This window comes from Mesoplodon mirus (genome assembly GCF_964341445.2).
Source record: "Mesoplodon mirus genome assembly, chromosome: 1".
Lineage (NCBI taxonomy): Eukaryota > Metazoa > Chordata > Mammalia > Artiodactyla > Ziphiidae > Mesoplodon > Mesoplodon mirus.
Genome location: NC_138976.1, coordinates 14,223,253 through 14,242,516, shown reverse-complemented (window position 1 = coordinate 14,242,516; position 19,264 = coordinate 14,223,253). Strand labels below are relative to the sequence as shown.

The 19,264-nt window shown below is 47.1% G+C and overlaps 1 protein-coding gene across 4 annotated transcripts in view; it reads right to left on the bottom strand.

The window, feature by feature from the left end:
- CDK5RAP2 (CDK5 regulatory subunit associated protein 2) overlaps nt 1-19,264 on the bottom strand; it is a 183,996-nt gene that overhangs the window by 18,578 nt on the left and 146,154 nt on the right. For all 4 annotated transcript variants that reach the window (XM_082619449.1, XM_082619448.1, XM_082619451.1 and 1 more), the window contains 5 exons: nt 14,078-14,126; nt 11,223-11,413; nt 7,034-7,153; nt 2,720-2,836; nt 201-390 (listed from right to left, as the gene is read on the bottom strand). In XM_082619449.1, the coding sequence (XP_082475575.1) occupies nt 201-390; nt 2,720-2,836; nt 7,034-7,153; nt 11,223-11,413; nt 14,078-14,126 (667 nt within the window). The remainder of the gene's footprint in view (nt 1-200; nt 391-2,719; nt 2,837-7,033; nt 7,154-11,222; nt 11,414-14,077; nt 14,127-19,264) is intronic.

The following is a 19,264-nucleotide window of genomic DNA, read 5'->3' as shown; positions in this document are numbered from 1 at the left end:
AGATGGCATCCTTTCAGACAGGCCAGCCCTGAACCGCCCTGGATGAAACAAGCAATCCGCCCCCAGGCCCTGTCCCCCTTCCTTAGATGACTTCGCTCCTCGTATTTTATTCCCACCTGACGTGCCACGTGTTGTGTGCTTAGTGTCCGTCCCCGGGCGGCCGGGCAGGGCCGGCAGGCCCGGGGCACCCTGACCCCTACCTGCTCAGCTCTCTGCGGCCGTGGCAGACCTCCCGGAGCAGCCGCTGGTTCTGACTCTCCTTCTCGTCCACCTCCCTCTGCAGTCTGTCCTTCTCCGCCCTCACACAGGCGAACTCCCGCTGAAGGTGCTCCAGGCCAGCGGTCTTCCTGGAGAGGGACTCGCGCAATTTCTCATTCTCCTTCTGTTTATCTGCGTGCGCAAAAAAGCACCAATGAGAGGAAACACCATTTGTTTTTTCCAACTTTATTATGCAAATACGGCGCTTCGGCTGGAGCACTCAGAGAATACAAAAGAGAATGAGATTTCATCTGGCATTTATGATTGTGACATTCCAATTATCTCCTGCATTTGGGGCAGATAAATCTGTCAACATCTAGGGTGCAGATTAAACATCACTGGGATGAAATGGGCCCGTTTAGTCTTCTACTAAATAATGAGCCGTGCAAACCTAGTTACTTTGCCTTCACAGAGCAAACAGTAGGTAGAAATTAAAGACAGGGGCAAGAAACAGGGCCCCAAACTCTGGCGACGGGTGTTGGGAAAGTCCAAAAGCCTCCCAAGGGAGGCCAGCAGGGCTGTGCGGACAGCAACCCAGCCGTCACTCTCAGGCCATGAGGCCAGCACGCCTGCTGAGGGATGAGGAACACGGGGGCACGGGGACCAATGGTCAAGGGCACAGCCTGGAGGCAGAGGGGCATGTTCGAGTGAGGCTCTTCCATTTACTCAAGGGTACCCCATACTCTTGTGGGGTCGCTGACCCCACAACCTTGAGCCAGGCTCTTACTCCTCTGTGCCTCAGTTTCCTCGTATGTGTGGCCGGGAGTAGTAACTGAGTCACTACATGTAAGGGCTTCGCACAGGGCCTCACAGCACGCTGAAGGCTGCCAGCACTCCGGCAGGCTGTTAGCCGTGCTGGTGGTGGTAACAGCGGACGTCGCCGCCATGCTCACTGCAGGCATCACCTTAGCACCTCCCCACGTGTCATCCTGCTTGCTCTTCAGAGCGCACCTCCATGTAGGTACTTTTTTACTCCCCATTTTCCACATAGGAAACTAAGGATCAAAGAGCCTAAGACTTCACCGAAGTCACATAGCCAGTAAGTGGCAGAACCAGGATTCAGACCCAGGTTTTCTGATTCTACTCTTAACCACGGCATGATCATCTCTGAGCAAGCTTTATCCTCTTCCCTCAGACTGCAGCCACGCTAAGCTTCCTATAACTCCTGACTGGTCCAGACTCCCCCCACAACAGCCTCTAACCCTCGGGCCTCTGTCCACTCTCTTCTATTTAAAATGCTCTGGGGCTTCCCTGGTGGTGCAGTGGATGAGAGTCCGCCTGCCGATGCAGGGGACTCGGGTTCGTGCCCCGGTCCGGGAAGATCCCACATGCCGTGGAGCGGCTGGGCCCGTGAGCCATGGCCACTGAGCCTGCGCGTCCGGAGCCTGTGCTCCGCAACGGGAGAGGCCACAACAGTGAGAGGTTCGCGTACCACAAAAAATAAAAATAAATAAATAAATAAATAAATAAATAAATAAATAAATAAATAAATAAAATGCCCTGGCTCTTCTAAACCTTAGGTCCCTCAGCTAACCCCTACTAAATGCTCCAGACTCAGCTCTTAAAGACCAGCCTCCCCTGGGTCAGGATGCTTTCTCCTGGGTCCTGCGCTCCCTGAGCCTTTATCACGGCTAATCCTCACCCTGATCTGCCATGGGTTGCCTGGCTCTCTCCCATCAGACCATGAACCCCTGAGGGAAGGAACCGGGTCTAGCTCAATTCTGTATCAGAATCTACACAGGCTGTGATACAGAAGAGGAACCCAGGAAGCGTTTGCTGAATGAATGAATGAATGAATGAATGAATGAATATCTGCAGAAGCCCCAGTTTCATCTCTTAAGCCAGAATCAGCATCAGTATCCTCTAGTGAAAGTGGGATAAACGGGCCCAAATTCCAGCTCCACCACCTTCTAGCTCTGTGACCGCAGGCCAGTCAATTCCCCAGGCCTCAGTTTCTTACCTGTAAAATAGGACTAACAATAACGTCATTCCAGAAACATTTTAAGTGTTGAAACATTTTAAGTGAAAGCTCTTTGTGGGTTAAGCTCCAAACAGAAGGAATTTAAAAAAGCTATCTTTAAAATACTGGAAAAACTTTCCTGATAGTAGGAAATCTCTGAAATTTGGGGAGCAATGTATTTCCAGCCCTTCTCTCCCACTGTGAACTAAGCCAAGCTGAGAGGTGGCTGCACAGAGGGGAGGGTGACAAGTAAAGAAAGTAACATTTACTAAGCCCCTGTCAGAGGCACCATGCTGCGGGCTTTACGGTGCTTAGCTGTCACAAAAGCCCTCTGAGGCATTCCTATTTTACAGCTAAAACATACTGAGGTTCCGCGACGTTAAGTGACCTGCCCAAAGCCACAGGAGCCACAGGACCTGGTCTCACTCCCGCGCCTGCATTCCTTCCACGCCACAGAGGGCTGTGCAGCTCCAGGCTGCAGACGGCTCCTCTAGTTTTTACCTCTGGATCCTTCAGCGAGCATTGTATTGAGGGCCTCGTTCTGCTTCCTCAGGAAACGTATTTCTGATGTCAGAGAATTATGTAGCTCTGAACCATAAGCAAAAATGTTTGAAGAACCTATAAAAACACACATAAGTAGTAATTTATAGATAGTCTCCAGGCCCGTAGGATGGAACTTTTTGGAAAACAGTTTTAAATAATGAGGAAACACAACACACAATGAAAATGACTCCTGTGAACTATCTAAGGTACTACCAGAGCCCAAAGGGAGATGAGAGTGAGCCTGAAAGATGAGACGGAGGGGACTCCCTACATCCGACCTGTCCTCGGGGTGAACAAAGGAGGAACCGGGCTGGCGGGGCGGGTGACGGTCTTAACCTCCACAATTTCTCTCTTGAGGTCCAAACCCTCAGGGGACCTCTCCACTGAGGCTCCGGTCCACTCTTCACCTTTCCCCCCAACCCTTCCAAACCCGCCCTCCCTCCTGTTTCCTGCCGGTGTAGACGGTCTGGCCTCTATCCCTAACCGGAGCTGGAAACCTGGGAGCCAGACTAAAGGCCTCTCTCTTCCACAGCCCAGTCAGGCAATCATGACTGCTGACTCTTCCTCCAAAATGCCTCACACGCTGGCCCCCTCTTTTCTCCCCCTGTAGTTCAGCCTTATACCTTGCCCCATTGCCTCTGCCAATGAGCTTATCATCTTAAATACAGTCTATTCAGGTTTTTTTCTGCTCAGAAATACGTGATGGCCCCACCATCACGTATTTGTGTTTGGTTGTGTGATTGGCAAAAGACAATCACATGACCAAACACAAGGTCCAGACTTCAGATCTCTATTATTTGGCTCGAATCTCAAGGTCTACACCCGACTCCCTCTCACACTAGACCCTGGTGCCCTCAAACGCAGCCAAACTGAGCCATGCGTGCTCCAAACACACACCACACACATGGTCACACGCCTCACCGGCTTTACAGGATGAGGTATTCCCTTTGCCTAGAATGCCTATCATCTTCTTCCCGTCAAAACCACACTCACCTTTCAACTCGTAGCTCATACTCACTGCCCCAAAGTGTAGACTGAAAAGACCAGGATCTACAGCTAGACAGGCTGGGTCTGAGGAAACTTACAAACTCTGATCGGTCTCCTTATCTGTAAATACCTGCCCGGGTACTGTCTATCTCCTGAAATCCTAGCCCTCCCTCCGGCCGGGCAGCTCCCTTGACATGCCACCTCAGCACTGCCCATGCTCTGAACTTTCTACAGCTGCACCATATATGATGTTCACGTTCACAGCGACCCCTGGAGAGCGCTTGTTGTGTGCAAGGCACTTTCTACACTTGGCAGGCAGATGATTCCCGGCCTTCCTTACTGATGGAGTCTACCACACCGCAGAGCCCAAATGCCAGACACCTGCTCTTCCAGTATGGCTAGAACACGGTCATGTGCCACTTCTGGTTGATGAAACTTGACAGGAAGCCTGCTGGGAGCTTCTGGGAAAGCTTTTCCACCCGGATGAACAAAGAAGGACAGGCAGGAGCAGGCAGGAGCACGTCCCACCCTCTTCTTTCCCTGCTCTGGGCTCTGTCCTGAGAGGAAGGGATGCTGCAGCCGCCGCAGGTACTAACCCCGTGCCCTGCTACCAATCAATCAGACTTCAGACCTGCCTTAGAAATGCCTGCCTCTGGATTTCTTGTTATGTACAAAGATATAAATCCCCATTGTTTACACCAGTTTTTACTCATATTCTGTTATCTGCAGCTGAAAACATCCTGATACACAATTGATGACCTGTAATATTCAAACTCCCTCTAAGGAAGGTATGGTATTGTGTCTCCCAGAAGCCAGAGTTCATTCTCTTTCCACTCTACAAGCACTACCTTTTTCTCACGCTAATGATTCACTGATTACAATGTCATATGTTTTTTTTTATTCACGTTTATCTCTCCCCACTATCCTCCTCCACTCTCCCCTATGAACTCTGGTGTCTTTCCAGAGACACCTGGGTTTAAACCATGGCTCTGGCTTCTTAGTAGCTGCATGATCTCAGGCAAGTCACATAACTTCCCTAAAGCCTCTATTAACTCAATAAAAATGATGGACGGATGTTACTGTTACTTGCTATTACCATATTTGTTAATACACTACTGATGACAGGCTGGAGCCAAAAGAAGACCAAAGAGCAATCTGGATGAACAGGAAAAAGTCTACAGAAGATGTCTCCTACAACCACAGCTAAGGTGGTCACTCTTCAAAGGAATAATCAGGCTGAGGAACAGTTCCTGACAAAGCCTGAGCTAGCAGGGTCCACTTCGGATGCTATGAGGCCCACCTTTCCTCCGAACATCATCACTATAAGCTTGTATAACTGGTGACAAGCCGGAAGATGTAACACATGAGATGACAGTTTTTAACAATGTTCTACCTCAACATTACAAGGAGCCATGCCTTTCTCAAACCTGCTCCCAAGATGAACATTTCACAGCAGGAGGGAGGCAGAACCACTATTATTTCTTTGTCTTTTCAGGGATTGTGACAACATGGTGAGAACAGCACGCCTTCCCACCAGCATAAATACTTTATGAATGCCTTTTTGTAAACCTTCCCATCGGAGTGAATTGCTCTCCAGAGCAATTGCCTGCTCCACTGTAGCTGGTGGCCATTTGAGCCCCCAAATAATTCTATAATTGGATTTGTCAGGGAAAATGTAAAACAGAATGAATCTAATTCAGGCATTACCAAGAGTGACTGTGATGGGCCCAGGCGTGTATTTCTTTCCTGTGTTTGATGTGACTAATAACTCAGATTAATCAATTTCCCTGGGAGTGTGAGGGGGAGGAGGGGGAGGATGCCGCTTGGGGGGAAGGAGGGGGGAGGGGAGGGGGAGGGGAGGGGAGGGGAGGGGAGGGGAGGGGAGGGGGAGGGGAGGGGGAGAGAGAGGGAGGAGAAGGAGGGGAGGGAGGGAGGGAGGGAGGGAGAGAGAGATGGAACCTTTCTGTTTACCTTGCAAGCTACAGCATATACGGTACTTTGAAAAGATGTCCTTCTAAGCTGATGGCTATGATGGGCTAGAAAGCAGTGACTAGGAGTCCAAAGAAGCAAGTGCTGCCACTGACTACATCTTTCCAGAACTCAGTTATCTCATCCCTAGAAATGGCAATGACATTAGTGTCCCCACCCGCTGCAGAGCTTAGAGCTTTGCAATGTTAAACTAATAATGTTATACAAAATAAAACAGTAAAATAAAACTGATGATGATGAAGAAAACCACCATCTCTTGAGTGAGGCACTGAGCAAGGCCCTATGTATAACACTGTCACATTTAATCTCACAATGACCCCGTTTTGTAAGACAATGAAGACTGGAAGGGAGAGGTGTCTTGCCCAAAGTCATGAAGCTCATCAACAGAAGAGCTGGGTCCCTACAGAGGTCAGTCCAGCTCCCAAACAAACTCAGGCTTTTCCTGGTGCACAAAGCTGCTCTCAAGATATATTTTGAACACAGTGAGGACACTCTCTTTGGAGCAACAAGGAAAGATGACCAAAATAGATTATTCAATGAAAAAAGGAACAGAACAGTGATATAAAGCATTCTAACTTTCGGGCAGGTGAAGGAGAGAATAAGAATATACATCTGTATCTGCATTAAGACTGTAAGGATAGAGAAGAAAACTAACAAAAGTGGGAGGAGAGAAGGGAGAACAGGACTAATGGGTACAGAATGGCGATATTAATTTTTGAACCACATGAATGTCTTGCCTATGGGGGAAAAATATGTATTTTTAAGCTTCTCATGGAAGAATAGTCCATTCTGAGCTAACTGTGGTTATGTAAGAACACTGGTGACCTCGTGATTGGCACGTGGGAGTTACCAGATTGCCAAAATGCATTATTAACAAAAAGACAAAATACTGCTTTGTTTTATTTGAACATACCTATCTATTTTGCTTCAGCTTCTAGAGTCAAATGAGGAGGCAACCACAATTCACGATGCCAGAGGCTGGCAGACTCCTCCAATGACCGGGAAACGAACATTTATCAAGTACCTGTTCTGTGCCAGGGGCTATGGGACACTCCGCTTAAGTTAGCACACTTAATTCTCATCGCCACCAGAATAAAAATGGGAATTATTATCCTCATTTAACAGAGAAATTACTGTAACTGAGAGTCAGCAAGGTGAAGTAAACAGCAAAGTCAGGATTTGAACTGAAATCTCTCTGGCCACAAGTCCAAAGCTCTTCCCAATACACAGCGCGCTTATCCAGGCAAATGCGCCACAAAGGAAGCCCTCACCGCCCTTTGGGAAGGTCCACCTTACCTTGGTCAATTTCAGAGCCTTGTCGCTCCAGCTGTCTCCGTAGCTTCTCATTTGTTTTAATAGATTCTTCTAAACGTTTTCTCAAGCTTCGAATTTCTTGTATATGTTCCATTAGTAAGTCTACAGGAAGGAGGACATTTTTAATTTAAAGTCTGAAGCCCCCAACAAACTGAATAATTTATAGACTACGCAGTGATCTTGAAATTCTAAATAGTACTGGGTATGTTAAGAGAGTCTTCCTTAGGCCTGGGGAGGCAGATCTACTGCCCACAACCCACAGCCAGTCTGTGATGATTCTCTGCAGCCCTCTACAAAGAGGATACTTTATACCACATGGAAAAATTACACACCATACAATTTCAATGCTAACTCTAATACAGCCTTTTATTCTTCTAAATATCAAATATTAATTTAAAATCTTCCTTTCGGTGAAACTAAAAGATCACTTTCAAGTTCGCCTGAATTGCCTGAGAGTTGATTAAGCCACCTTCATAACGATCTCAGATATTTTTGAGACTAATCCTCTGAGAGGAATATGTTAACCATTGATCACTTACTAATTCAAGACTTAAAAACAAAGCAAAACAATAATCCCAACACTAGTGAGAATGGTAAGAAGGGTGCTCTCCAGGAGTTCATCCTGTTAGCACGAGTATAAACGTGTATGACTCTGGGGACTATTTTTGTCATTAGCCTTAGAAAGGTTCTTTCCAATGTATTTTTACGAAATAATTCTACTTCTAGGAATCTATTTAAAGAGATCACCAGAGATGCTGACCATCATTTGTCAGAATGTTTGGAAAGGTTCATCTTAGCCCTATTTATAACAGTCCGAACTGAAAATAATGCAAATGATTAAATTAATTGCATTACATCCCTTATGATGCAGTGTTACACAGCTATTAAAATTATATTATGAAGACCATATAATATCATGAAAAAATACAGATACAAAATGGGTTATTCAGCATAATCACAACTCTGTTTAAAAATCTGCAGACAGGAAAGACACATATACGCAAAAGAAGGAAATACACCTAAATATTAACAGAGGTTGCCTTTAGGTGGTAGATCTTAGGCTTCTCAAAACTTTAATACTATATCTTAACATAATATTTAACAATATACAGAAATTTAAATTTTCTGAATTTTCTAAAATGAGCATGCTTTTATTTTCTCAGCCTCTGCCACATCTCACTTTAACAAAGAAAAAAGGAGGTGCAGTTCCAGTCCAGAGGTAGGTTTCTAGTATCAGTGTTTACAGCATAACCACATTAAGTATCCAAAGGCAAAACTAATGTCTTTAATTCATCAATTAGGGCATACTCGGTTTTGTCTTGGTAATGTTTGTTTAAAAACATTATACTAATGTTATGACCCAGTTTTAATTCCTCCAAAATGACTTTCATTTAAAAGTATCACAATGTTCCAGATCTTTTCCTAATTAAATAGTAATTCTGCCATGAATTTGAATGTTTATGAGATGACTTAATTCCCAGATCTTCAGCTATCTCCTGTTAATGCCAGGAGTGCAGCAAGTCATTTGGCGGACTGTCTGTGGACCCTGCCTGCAATAAACTGAAGCAGCACGGCAACACACCTCCCGTTCCTGCCTTGCTGCCTTGCAAATCTTCCAGCGGCCAGTCAGGTCTCAGTGAGTCAGGAACTTATCTGTTCTGACTGCAGCCTTCCTTCCTGGTTTATCCACGTCACATACTGCCGGCTTCTGGGGCAAAAACCCTCAGCAGCGATCGGTATAACACATCTTCTACTGAGACTGGTTGGAAGCTGGAATCATCCCTTGGCCTTAAGGAAACATTCCCGGTCGAATTGGACACCGCTTGTTAATTATGCAGCCCTAACTGGGCAGAAAGAAATACTATACTCATCTTAACACAGGAGAAAAATATCTGTCCCTCTTACAATAATACCCTTCTGACAAACACCGACTCTTTAAACCCATAAATCCTGCAAGAAGCAGCCACCAAAAACGACAGTATAAATATCTTTTGCCTAGTAGTTCCAATTTATAGAATCTAGGTTAAGAAAATGCCCCAGAATAAGGGGAAAGCTTTATGTTTGAAGATACTCCCTGCAGTACTGTTCACAATTGTGAAATTTTAGAAAATGACTTAAATGTTCAGCAACAGGGGAACATAAGGAAAACTGCAGTTCAGCCATTCAACGGACTATTCCAAAGCCACTGAAAATGAGGTTATGTAACACGTCGGAAAACTTATGATATAATGCTAAGTGAAAAAAGGACAAGTACTAAATTATCTTTCTGCTCAGATTATAAGCATGACAAAAGGAAAAACAGATGCAGAGACCAAAAGTCTGAAGAGAAACAAACCCAAAAAAGCTAACAGTGGGTTAATTAGGACAGCTCCAGAGAGCACTGTCCCCATTCAGGAAAGTGCCTGATAATCCACTTGAGAAGCCCAAGGTCATAGGTCCTCAGAGGAAATAAGAAGTAAAAGATGGTTCTACACTGGAAATAAACCAAGGCTGGGGTGGCGGACGGGGTCTAGAGTGAAAAACAGGAGGGCAGGCTGGGGGAGAAAGAGGAAGTGCCTGGTACCACCGTAGCAGGAGGGTCTTAAAGAACAGGGATCACAAATATCCCGTCAATGATCAGGCTTGCTGCATTGTAGACCCCGCCCCTCTAGTCCCTGACACCTCAGTCTGCTCCTCCCACAAAGGCCCTGTGGGAGTGGTCTCGGGCAGCAGGAGGCGGCACAAGGCAGCACAAGGGACAGGGAAACAATTCATGGTCTAACCCAAAGCAGGAGAAGGCAGAGAGCACAGCCAGAAATAACCGAGAGAAACCAAGTACACAGAAACTCACAGAAACTGCAGAGGGATACGGCCAGGAATCCAAAGAAAGCACATCTAGGTAACTGGGTACTGGAGGACCCCAGCTGATACCTGAGTTACATCAAACGTATACACTTCATGCTCTAGGATGATTCCAAACCGTGCTCCCCTGGCCCCTGCGTATCCTAAAGGAGCCTCGGAGGCACCACTGGGGATAAAGGCTCCACTCCTTTGGAAAAAATGTGTATCTTTTATATATCTTTTATATATATTCAGTTTCATCTGAAAAAAAAAAGGGAGGGGGGATTTCTGCTGCTAAAACAATAGATTTAAAATTTTTGAAACCCTGGTTCTAATGTGATCCGGTGTCAACAAAGAGTTTTTAGCAGGGAGGTGTCTGATTTGTTCCCTGGGTCCCTTCTGGGCACCTTGCAAACAACCCACTGGAAAAAGGAGAGACCAGAGGCTATCAGCTGAGGTCCAGAGTCTATACCAGGGCTCAGAAAACTATGGCCCCTGTGTCAAATCCACCCACCACATGTTTTGGTAAATAAAGTCTTATTGGAACATACCCACACTCATGCATTTACGTATCTTCTACAGCTGCATTATGCTGCGACAGCATGACTGAGTAACTGCAATGGAGACCATATGCTCTACAGAGCCTAAGGCACATAGTATCCAGCCTTTCACTGGAAAAGGTCTGTCTGTTCTGGTCTATACTAGTCCTTGAACTTATGAACAGTAAACCCTACCTAACGCCCAACAGGAGGCAATCAAGACTGCAAACACAGAAGGGGTAAAGGGGAGCTCAGAGGCAGGTGGGGTCACAGGAGGCTGATTCTGCCAACTGAGCCCACGGCTCCATGCCCAGAGGCAGGACAAGGGGCTGACGGAAAGGGCCGAGGGTCACACTAAAGAGAAACACAGCAGATTTACTGAATTCAAAATCTCCAAACAGGGGGTTAGGTACTCTCGGGCCCCTGTACAGTTCAAAGCAACGGTCCTCAAAGTGACACCACCTTAGGAAGAGCTTGAAAGAGACAGCAAGAAATGGACCAGACCCAGACCTGATCCATAACCCCAGTGCTTTCCAGCCTGCCAGATAAGGAACGGCAAGTCATATAACACGTCATCATTAAAAAATAAAAATGACTTTTTCCCAATCTCCAACACTTTCAACAACCGTAGCTTTCCCCGGTGATAAATGATACTCTGAACAATGGGCCTGGGCCCTCGCAGGATCTCCTCTCACCTGGTAACTATTCAAATGTCACTATACTCTGCTTTAGTGCGAAGGCAGGACAGCAAATTATCGTTCAAAGCAGGAAACTTTGGCTAGGTTTACGACGCTCAGTGAAGCTTGGCTTACCTTGAGAAACGTTGTTTGCCAGGACCGAAGTCTTCTCGGTCTCGCTGTCTTGCTTCTGGTCTCGTGAGAAGGAGGACTTCTCGGACATTTCACAGTCGGACAGCATGTGACAGTCGGACGGCGCGCGTGAGGCTGAGGGCGCAGGAGACTCAGGGAGAATGTGTTGGTAGCTTAAGTTGTCTTCCTCAATCCTTGACCATTGGGATTGAAAGAGAAATCGTTTTCCACACTGAGATCCCAAACCAGGAACATGACTTAAGAACACTTAAGATGACTGGCTCTTTGTAATTTACCCATATTTGCAATGGTGTTCTGGAGGCTTTTTGTTTCCCTAGAGCATTTTTCAACAAGGATATTCTAAAAACAAACAGAAAAAGGGCTCAATGGGCTTGATTTGGAGCCAGTGAAGGAGAGGGAGCCACCGTCTGGCTGGTAGTGGAAGGACCCTGAGAGAGGGCGTGAGTCAGTGGCAGCTGCTTATCAACTGGCCACTCTGCACCAGGCATTTTACACAGACTGTCCTCCTTGGTCCTCACAGAATCCCTCTGAGGTAGGGAGGACCATCCTCATTTAGAGCTGCGGGGACGGAGGCGCATCAGAACCTTGCCAGCGGTCTCACAGCTTGTACGTAGCAGAGCACACATCTGAATCCACGTCTGTCTGGCTCCAAGGCCCCAGGAGAATGTGGGGGGCCAACCCAAACCCACGAGGTGGACTTACGGGTTTAAAAACCTCAAAACCCTCACGGTCCGCAAGCAGATTCCGGTATCACCATTGAGGCAATCATCTGGTTAGTGACCTGTATTTCCCAAGGGCCACCTAAGCCGGGAGGAAAACCACCCTGAACTCTGTGAAAAGCCCACGTGAATCCCTATTACAGATAAGCTCCTTAATTTAAGCTCTTTTTTCTCCCACTTTTTCCTATTACTTCTGGTTTCATTATTCATGTGCTCAGACAAGAGCAAAGGACTCTAAAACTGCAACGCATTCATTAACAGGTAAACAGCAGATGCAACTGTGCTCAGACAGCGTGATGGATGCGATGACTTACTGCTGCCTTGCAAAGTGCAGAAGGGGCCGAGGGCACCCATTTAATTAGCGTGAGCACTAAGCCTACAGCTGAAAACAGCAGAACAGAAGGAACAGAAACAAACCTGCCAGAAAGGGAAGGGTGGCACGTGGCTGAGGAAGGCCAAAAGAGGCTCCCTGCCATTCTCGAAGCAACCACAGTCGGCTTTCAAAATGGCCAATCTGATCATGTCTAGTCCCAGCTTACTCTCCTTCAAAGACTCCCCTCTTCCTGTAGAACAGGATTTGGGCTCTTAATGCAGTATCTGAGGACCAGCCCAAAGCAGCCCTGCCTGCCTCTCTAGCCTCACGTTCCATGCACCAGCCACGCAGCTCAAAGGGGTCGTGTCTCCGTCACCTCGAGGGGGGACACTCTTCCAACAAGCCACGCTCCGGAGCCTCATGCTTCAGATCTCAGCGAAGACTATCTCCACTCGGGGAGGCCCTTACTGCCCTCTCCGCAGCCTGCCGGTGGGACATGCCCCACCGTTATGATCAGGACGGAAGTGGAGGGTTGAACTGGGAGAGGCCTTGAGAATACTGCAGTGGGAGAGGAAAGTTTCTTCTAAACTTACAGAAGCCCTGATTAAAATGTCCTCCAGTGAGCTGTGATACCTCCCTGCCTGCTCACTCTAATGATGCTGGTGGCCTTCATGATGCCAGTAAAATCTAAAACTCTGTGCCCCAGACTGGTCTTTATTTCTTTATTTTGCCGCCAGGAGTCCAAAGGGTCGCAGCTCCAAAGATGAGGGAAACATCAGTGGCACTAACGACAGTCAGAACCTTGAACAAGTCAACAGCGCAGGGCAAGGCCTTGATGTTTCCAGTTGGCCACAGAGGGAAGCTAAGAGTGCTTGCAATCCATTTATTCCATGAACATTTTTTAAAAATTCCAACCACATGCCAGATAGCTGGGGCTAGAGCAGGTGTGCAGATATTAAAGAAGTCTTTGCCCTCAAAAGGCAACGTGAAATAACAATAAGAGCCCAGGTGTTGGAGTATAACAGGTTCAAGTTCAAATCCCACTTCTGCCTCTTAATGGCAAGTATGCGACTCTGACCCTCAGGCTCCTCCTCCTAAACTGGGAACAATCATGCTCCCCTTATAGGGTCAGAAATAATGGATGTGAACGCCCAGGGCAGGAGCTGGCACACACCACACCTAGTTAATGCTGTCTCCTTACCTCTTTCAAGGAATCCTGGGCACGGAAAGATAAATGCCGAAAATATTATACTACCATGTGGTAAGTGCTCTAGTGTAATTATGTGCCAAGTGCTATAGGAAGGATCACTGATGCTGGGACGCAGTGGAGAGACGGGGGTGGCAGGGAGAGCAAGGTCCGTTTCCATGTGAACTGACTCTGAAGACGGATTTTTACATTACAAGAGGAAGAAGGCAGAGTGTACCGCTTGTGTACAGGCATGGTCTGGAGGACAATCAAAAGTAAGATTAAGACCGAAGCATGGGGTACATGATGAAAAGGAAAGATGGGTCAGGCTCAGGAGTCTGGAATGCATCCTGCAAGTATCCAGGAGCCAACGGAAGGAATGTGTCATCTGGGTCAAATCACCCGACAGAAACGCCAAGGGCAACCTAACGCAAATGAATGAAGGCTGCAGGACATACGGCATGAACTTCTGGTTTTGTATGACCATTGTCAGTTTCACAGGTGTTTTGGCTTTATTTACAAGACGCAGGAAACTAATAGAACAGGAGGGAGAACACTCAAAACGCTGGCAGACAAACCTACCCCATAACGTCTTCTTACCAAAATGCCACACACTCACCTCTCTCTCAGTTCTTTCTGGGTGTTCGTTTCCACTTCAACTGAATTTCCTGGAAGCAGAGATAACATCAAGAAGGAAAACATTAAAAAAAAAAAAAGTGCTCCTTAATAATTTCTTCCTCATCCATTTGTTTAAACAAATGTTTAAACACTCTTCATAACAGTCCTGGATATTTAAAGTAGGATTACCAAGAATACCACTCAGACTCTAGACTCCTCCTTTATCACTGCTCTGGCGCTAGTTCCAGGAGGAAGGTGGCAGCACTGAATCTAGGAAGCAATCACAAAGGCGCTGCTGGGGGCAGGCTCTTCTTCCTTCTCTAAAACTCTGATACGAACAGAGTACAGGCTTGTTACAGGAAACGGGTAACAGAATCAAGAGAAAGAAGATCGCTACCCTCCAGGTACCCACCACAGACGTGTTACTGGCTTTCCTTCCATTCTTTCTTCCACGCATTTTGACATGGGTGATACTGTATTACGACTTAATTTTTCACTTTGGCCTTTATTATGAGCATTTCACTATTATGAGCATTTCACTTACCAAATTTGCCTTAGTAACGGTGTGTTTAATGAGTACATGAATATTCCCTTGGAGGTGGACATGGACCAGTTTCTGCCAGTTCCCTAGCTGATGTCTAGGACCTCACCAATTTTTCACTTAAAAAAAAAATAAAATAAACATCTTTGTGCATACAGCTCTATCTACACTGAAACTATCTCCTCCAGAAAGGCTCTCTGAAGTGGGATTCCTAGGACAAGGAGGCCGTGAGTGCAGCTAAAAAAGCTGGTGCCTGCAGCAGGGGGAATGACTAGAAGCAATGACAAAAGAAAACAAAATAAGTGGCTCAGAACGCAGTCGGGGACAATGCTCTGCGCCCCCTGCGTGTCATCATGCGCTGTTTGAAAGGAACACGTGAGCCCAGATTTCAGAGATGAACAACTTTAGTTTAAAGATACTTCAGAACGCTGGAAACTGCAGACGGGGAGGAGCTCGATGAAGAAACGAACGCGTGGCTAAAGGAAAAACAAGCCTCCTACGGCAGCGCTGGAAAGATGAGGCTATAATTAAACTGCACCCACACGTACCATTTTCAAAACTACTCATAAAAGGAAAAGTTCTCAAACACCACAGTGCGGAAGAAAAGATCACGGGAGACACGCACATCTGCTCTGTATCTTGTGGTTCCCACCCACAAGCTCCCCAGGCTGGCTGGGTGGCTGCCAGGGCTCCCTCTCCACCCACCGGGCCGGGCCCTGGGCACCAGCACCATGCAGGGCGCACGGGCTCCGGGAATGGGTGCTGAGGGCGGTTCCTCGGTAGCCACCGTCTCCTTCAGGCCTCACAACAACCCTACGGGCACAGTGTCCAGATCTCCGTTTGAAGGTAAAGACATGAAATCCAGGAGGTTGAATGTTCCCACTCTCCCATTCTCCCCACTTCCCACTCTCACCTACTTTACTGCTTCGGTGAAGCAAGGTCAATGGAGACATTCTCACACGTGCCCCACCACAAATCCATATCTCCATCCTCCGGTTCCATCATGACCGAAACTGGTGTGATATCTGGACTCCCCAAGAGGTAAGGAGAGGTGGACAGGCCTCCACCCCAGGGGATGCTCTCAAGGGCTCCCCCTCTCTGTCCCCTGCATCCCATCTCAAGGGGGGAATCTACATCTGATACCCCTGACTGGTCAGATTCTAAGACCCTGACATTCCAAGTCCCACATGAAAGGGCATGGATGAGCATATCTTAGAAGAACTCACTTGGCGTTTTCCTCTCACACCTGCACAGGGCTGCTTACTAATGTTCAGTTAATGATACGATTTTGGCCCTTAGACCCTAAGGATGGGCCGTCTGCCCCAGCCTAGCCTTCCAAAGAGCTCAGGGCTCTACACGTACTAGCCAGGCAAGCAATAACGCGACATCTGCTTCACATTTACCAGCGTCCTTTAGAGGCACGTGCCTCAGGGATTACAACTGGCCCAGCACAGGCTTCAAGCACTCTGGCTCACCTAACCGTAAACTCATCTTAAAACCAGCAAAACCTCTCCTCGATTCCTAACTAAGTCCACGACCACAGAAGGAGTCCATGACCCGGATGCCACCAGCAACCCTGGGCTCCCCTTCTTCAAACCAGAGATGCTCTGGGGAGCTTGTAAGGACTCAACAATTGTACTCCACTCGTTTCACTTCCACCACAAAGTTCTTGAAAACCAAGTGGCAAATTGTTATTGTGGGACTCATAGGGAGATCGTCAGTACCACTGATGCATTGAATTTCTTGGTGGAATCTGCCTTCACACAGGTGACAGGGTACCATCTGTCAGGCTATTCCAGAAGCTTAGGAAGCACGTCATGGAAACACTCTCCCACCTCTCAGGCAAATCTTATTGCTACACCTAAAAAGCTGTGGAGTATGTGGCAGTGGGGGGGTTTCATCTTTCCAGATAAAGAGACATCTAGTTATCCGATACGTAGCTGAACAAGCACGAGAATCACGATGCAGGACAGGCTTGTAACTGATGGACCCGCCTTCAGTCCCCTCCCCTCACTGACCCCTCTGTACTCGGCCACCACGTAAGAAGCCTCTTTTGAAATGGCACTCCCTAGGTCTAGGTCAAAGCCCATCAATCGTACAAAATTAAGTTCAAATATCAGAGCCTGGCATCTCCTACATGACCCAAATGCTTCTTCCTTTCCATCTCACTGGTAATTCATATTAAATATTGACAGTCCCCCTCCCGGGTGCCTGTGCCCGATACTGAGGATACAGAGATGAATGAGGGGCCCGCCCCAGTGAGTTCACAGCTGAGTGGGGACGGTGGACCCAAAAGACAACTACACGGCAGCGCTGTGACAGAGGCAGCATCGGATGCTGGGGGAGGACCCACAGAGGAGACAAGCACGATCCAGCCTGGACCATCAGAGGACTCACAGGAGGCGACAACTGATCTAGATCTTTCAGGCAGGAAAGAACTGCTTTATAAAGGTAAGAAGCAGCTAAGGTGCTGTGTGGAGGGCAGATTCCACAGATACTCAGGAGAGAAAGTCCTCCCATTGCATTGGACAGCCTGGCTCACATAGCTAACCAGAGCCTGCACGCCCCATCACCACTCCTGAGACACCCTTTCCCACCAGCTGTGAATCCTCCCAGTGTGGAAGACTGAGCTCCAATATCCTTTCCTCCTGGAAGCCTCCCTTCAGAGTCCACAGTGCCCTCCCTCCAAGCTCAACTATGTGGGCCAGACAGAGGCAGACCACATTTCATCCAAGGTTTATGTAGTATGGACCAGAGCCAGTCCATACCACATAAAACTCCCAGCAGCAGCATCAAATCCTGACGGGGCACTACTTGTCTGGTCCCTTCCCAGGCTGGGAGGCCAGGACAAGACCAGGCCCCCACCTTCCAGGAGCTTACGCTCTGAAGAAATAAAATATGCCCACAAGAAATCAGTGCTGTCACCGCCTGAGCTCCCACTACTGGCCAGGAGGACACCAGATGCTTTAATAATCTCAATCCTCACCAATAACTCTGCCAGACAGGCACTATTACCTCACAGAGGAAATCTGACCCTTAACCACAGAGGTGGGATTTGAACTCAGGCCTGTCTGGTTCCAAAGATTCTGTTCTCTCCACCCCATCACATGGCCCCCATCACAAGGCCAGAAGTGATGCCATATGCGAGCTACAACTAATCCAGCAACAAAGAAAATGAATAGGTTTGCTTTCACTTGAAGTGAACAAAGGAAGCTTCCTGGAGGACGGGCAGAATTTCTAGAAGTGGAGAGGGAGTAAAAGCCTTTTAGAAAAGGACTGATTTGAACAAAGTCCCAGAAGTGGGGAAATGCAAAGCCAGGCCCACGGAAATTGTTGACAAGGACACCCAATTTGACAGGAGTGTGAGGGGCATGACCTCATGCGGGTCAGGTTAGGCTGTAAAAACAAGCTGCCTGGGCTCAAATCCAAAGTCGGCCACTTCCTGTGTGACCTTGAGCAAGTAAATTAACCTCTCTGTTCCTCATTATTAAATTAGGATATTAAATAGTAGGCTGAGAACAATGCCTGGCACACAGTAAGACCAGCCCTCCTCATTGGTTCTCCTTCATAATCATCATTATCATTCCGAGGTTAGAGGGCTGGAAAAGGCAGACCGTGGAAGCCTTTGAAAGAAATGGATGCTTTGGTCCAGAAGAGAGTGGATATATGTATATGCATAACTGATTCACTTTGCTGTACACGTGAAACTAATACAGCACTGTAAAGCAACTATACTCCAATAAAAATTAATTAAAAAAAAAAAGAAATGGATGTTTCGGGTTCACCCCTGTGGCAAAGGAGCACCAAGGGAAGGGATCCCAGCACTGGCTTCTACTCATGTGGCTAAACCCTGGCACACACGGTGAGCTCTCTGAGGACAGGGACTACCTCACCATCTTCCTCCTCGGCACTCATTCAAAAATACCTGAAGACAAAAACACGGCCCTCCTGATTCATGCTACTGCTCTCAGGAGGCACCACGGACAAGGATACAGTGGAAAACCTGGGACTGCAACACCAGTCCTTGATCTATTTGGGGTCTCAACCCGCTTTGAGAATCTAAAATTTATAGACTATCACCCCAGAAAAACACCCACACTCACAAAACCTGGAGCAGGGCTCCAGACCCCTAGTGAACTCCCTACCTAGTCTATGGAGCGAGGCAAGAATCCCAGCTCTAATCCTTACCAGCATTAAGAAAGCACGCTACCATCCTACTTCTTGGGTTCTACCAATTAAATATCATTAAGGAAATAGCAAGGATATGCACAAAGATTCCAATCCACTGTCCTTTGTCATAGCCCCAAACTGGAAACGACCTAAATATCCATCTAATGGGGAATGATTAATTATGGTACATTCATACAAAAGAATGCTCTGCAGCCACTAAAACCTACAACGTAGATTAACATTTATTATCTATAATTGAACAAAGGGAGAGGTTGCAAATCGTCCTACTTCCACCAAAAATACACACACGTATAAAAAAGGTCTGGAAAGTATACACTCCAGGGTGTTCATGTTTTGCTGTATAAATGATAAAATTATGGGAGTATTCGCTTATCTGCTATCCCACAATAAACATGTACCGTTTTGTATTAATAAAAAAAAAAGGGCTACATTTAAATTTTTTAAGAACTCATGCTA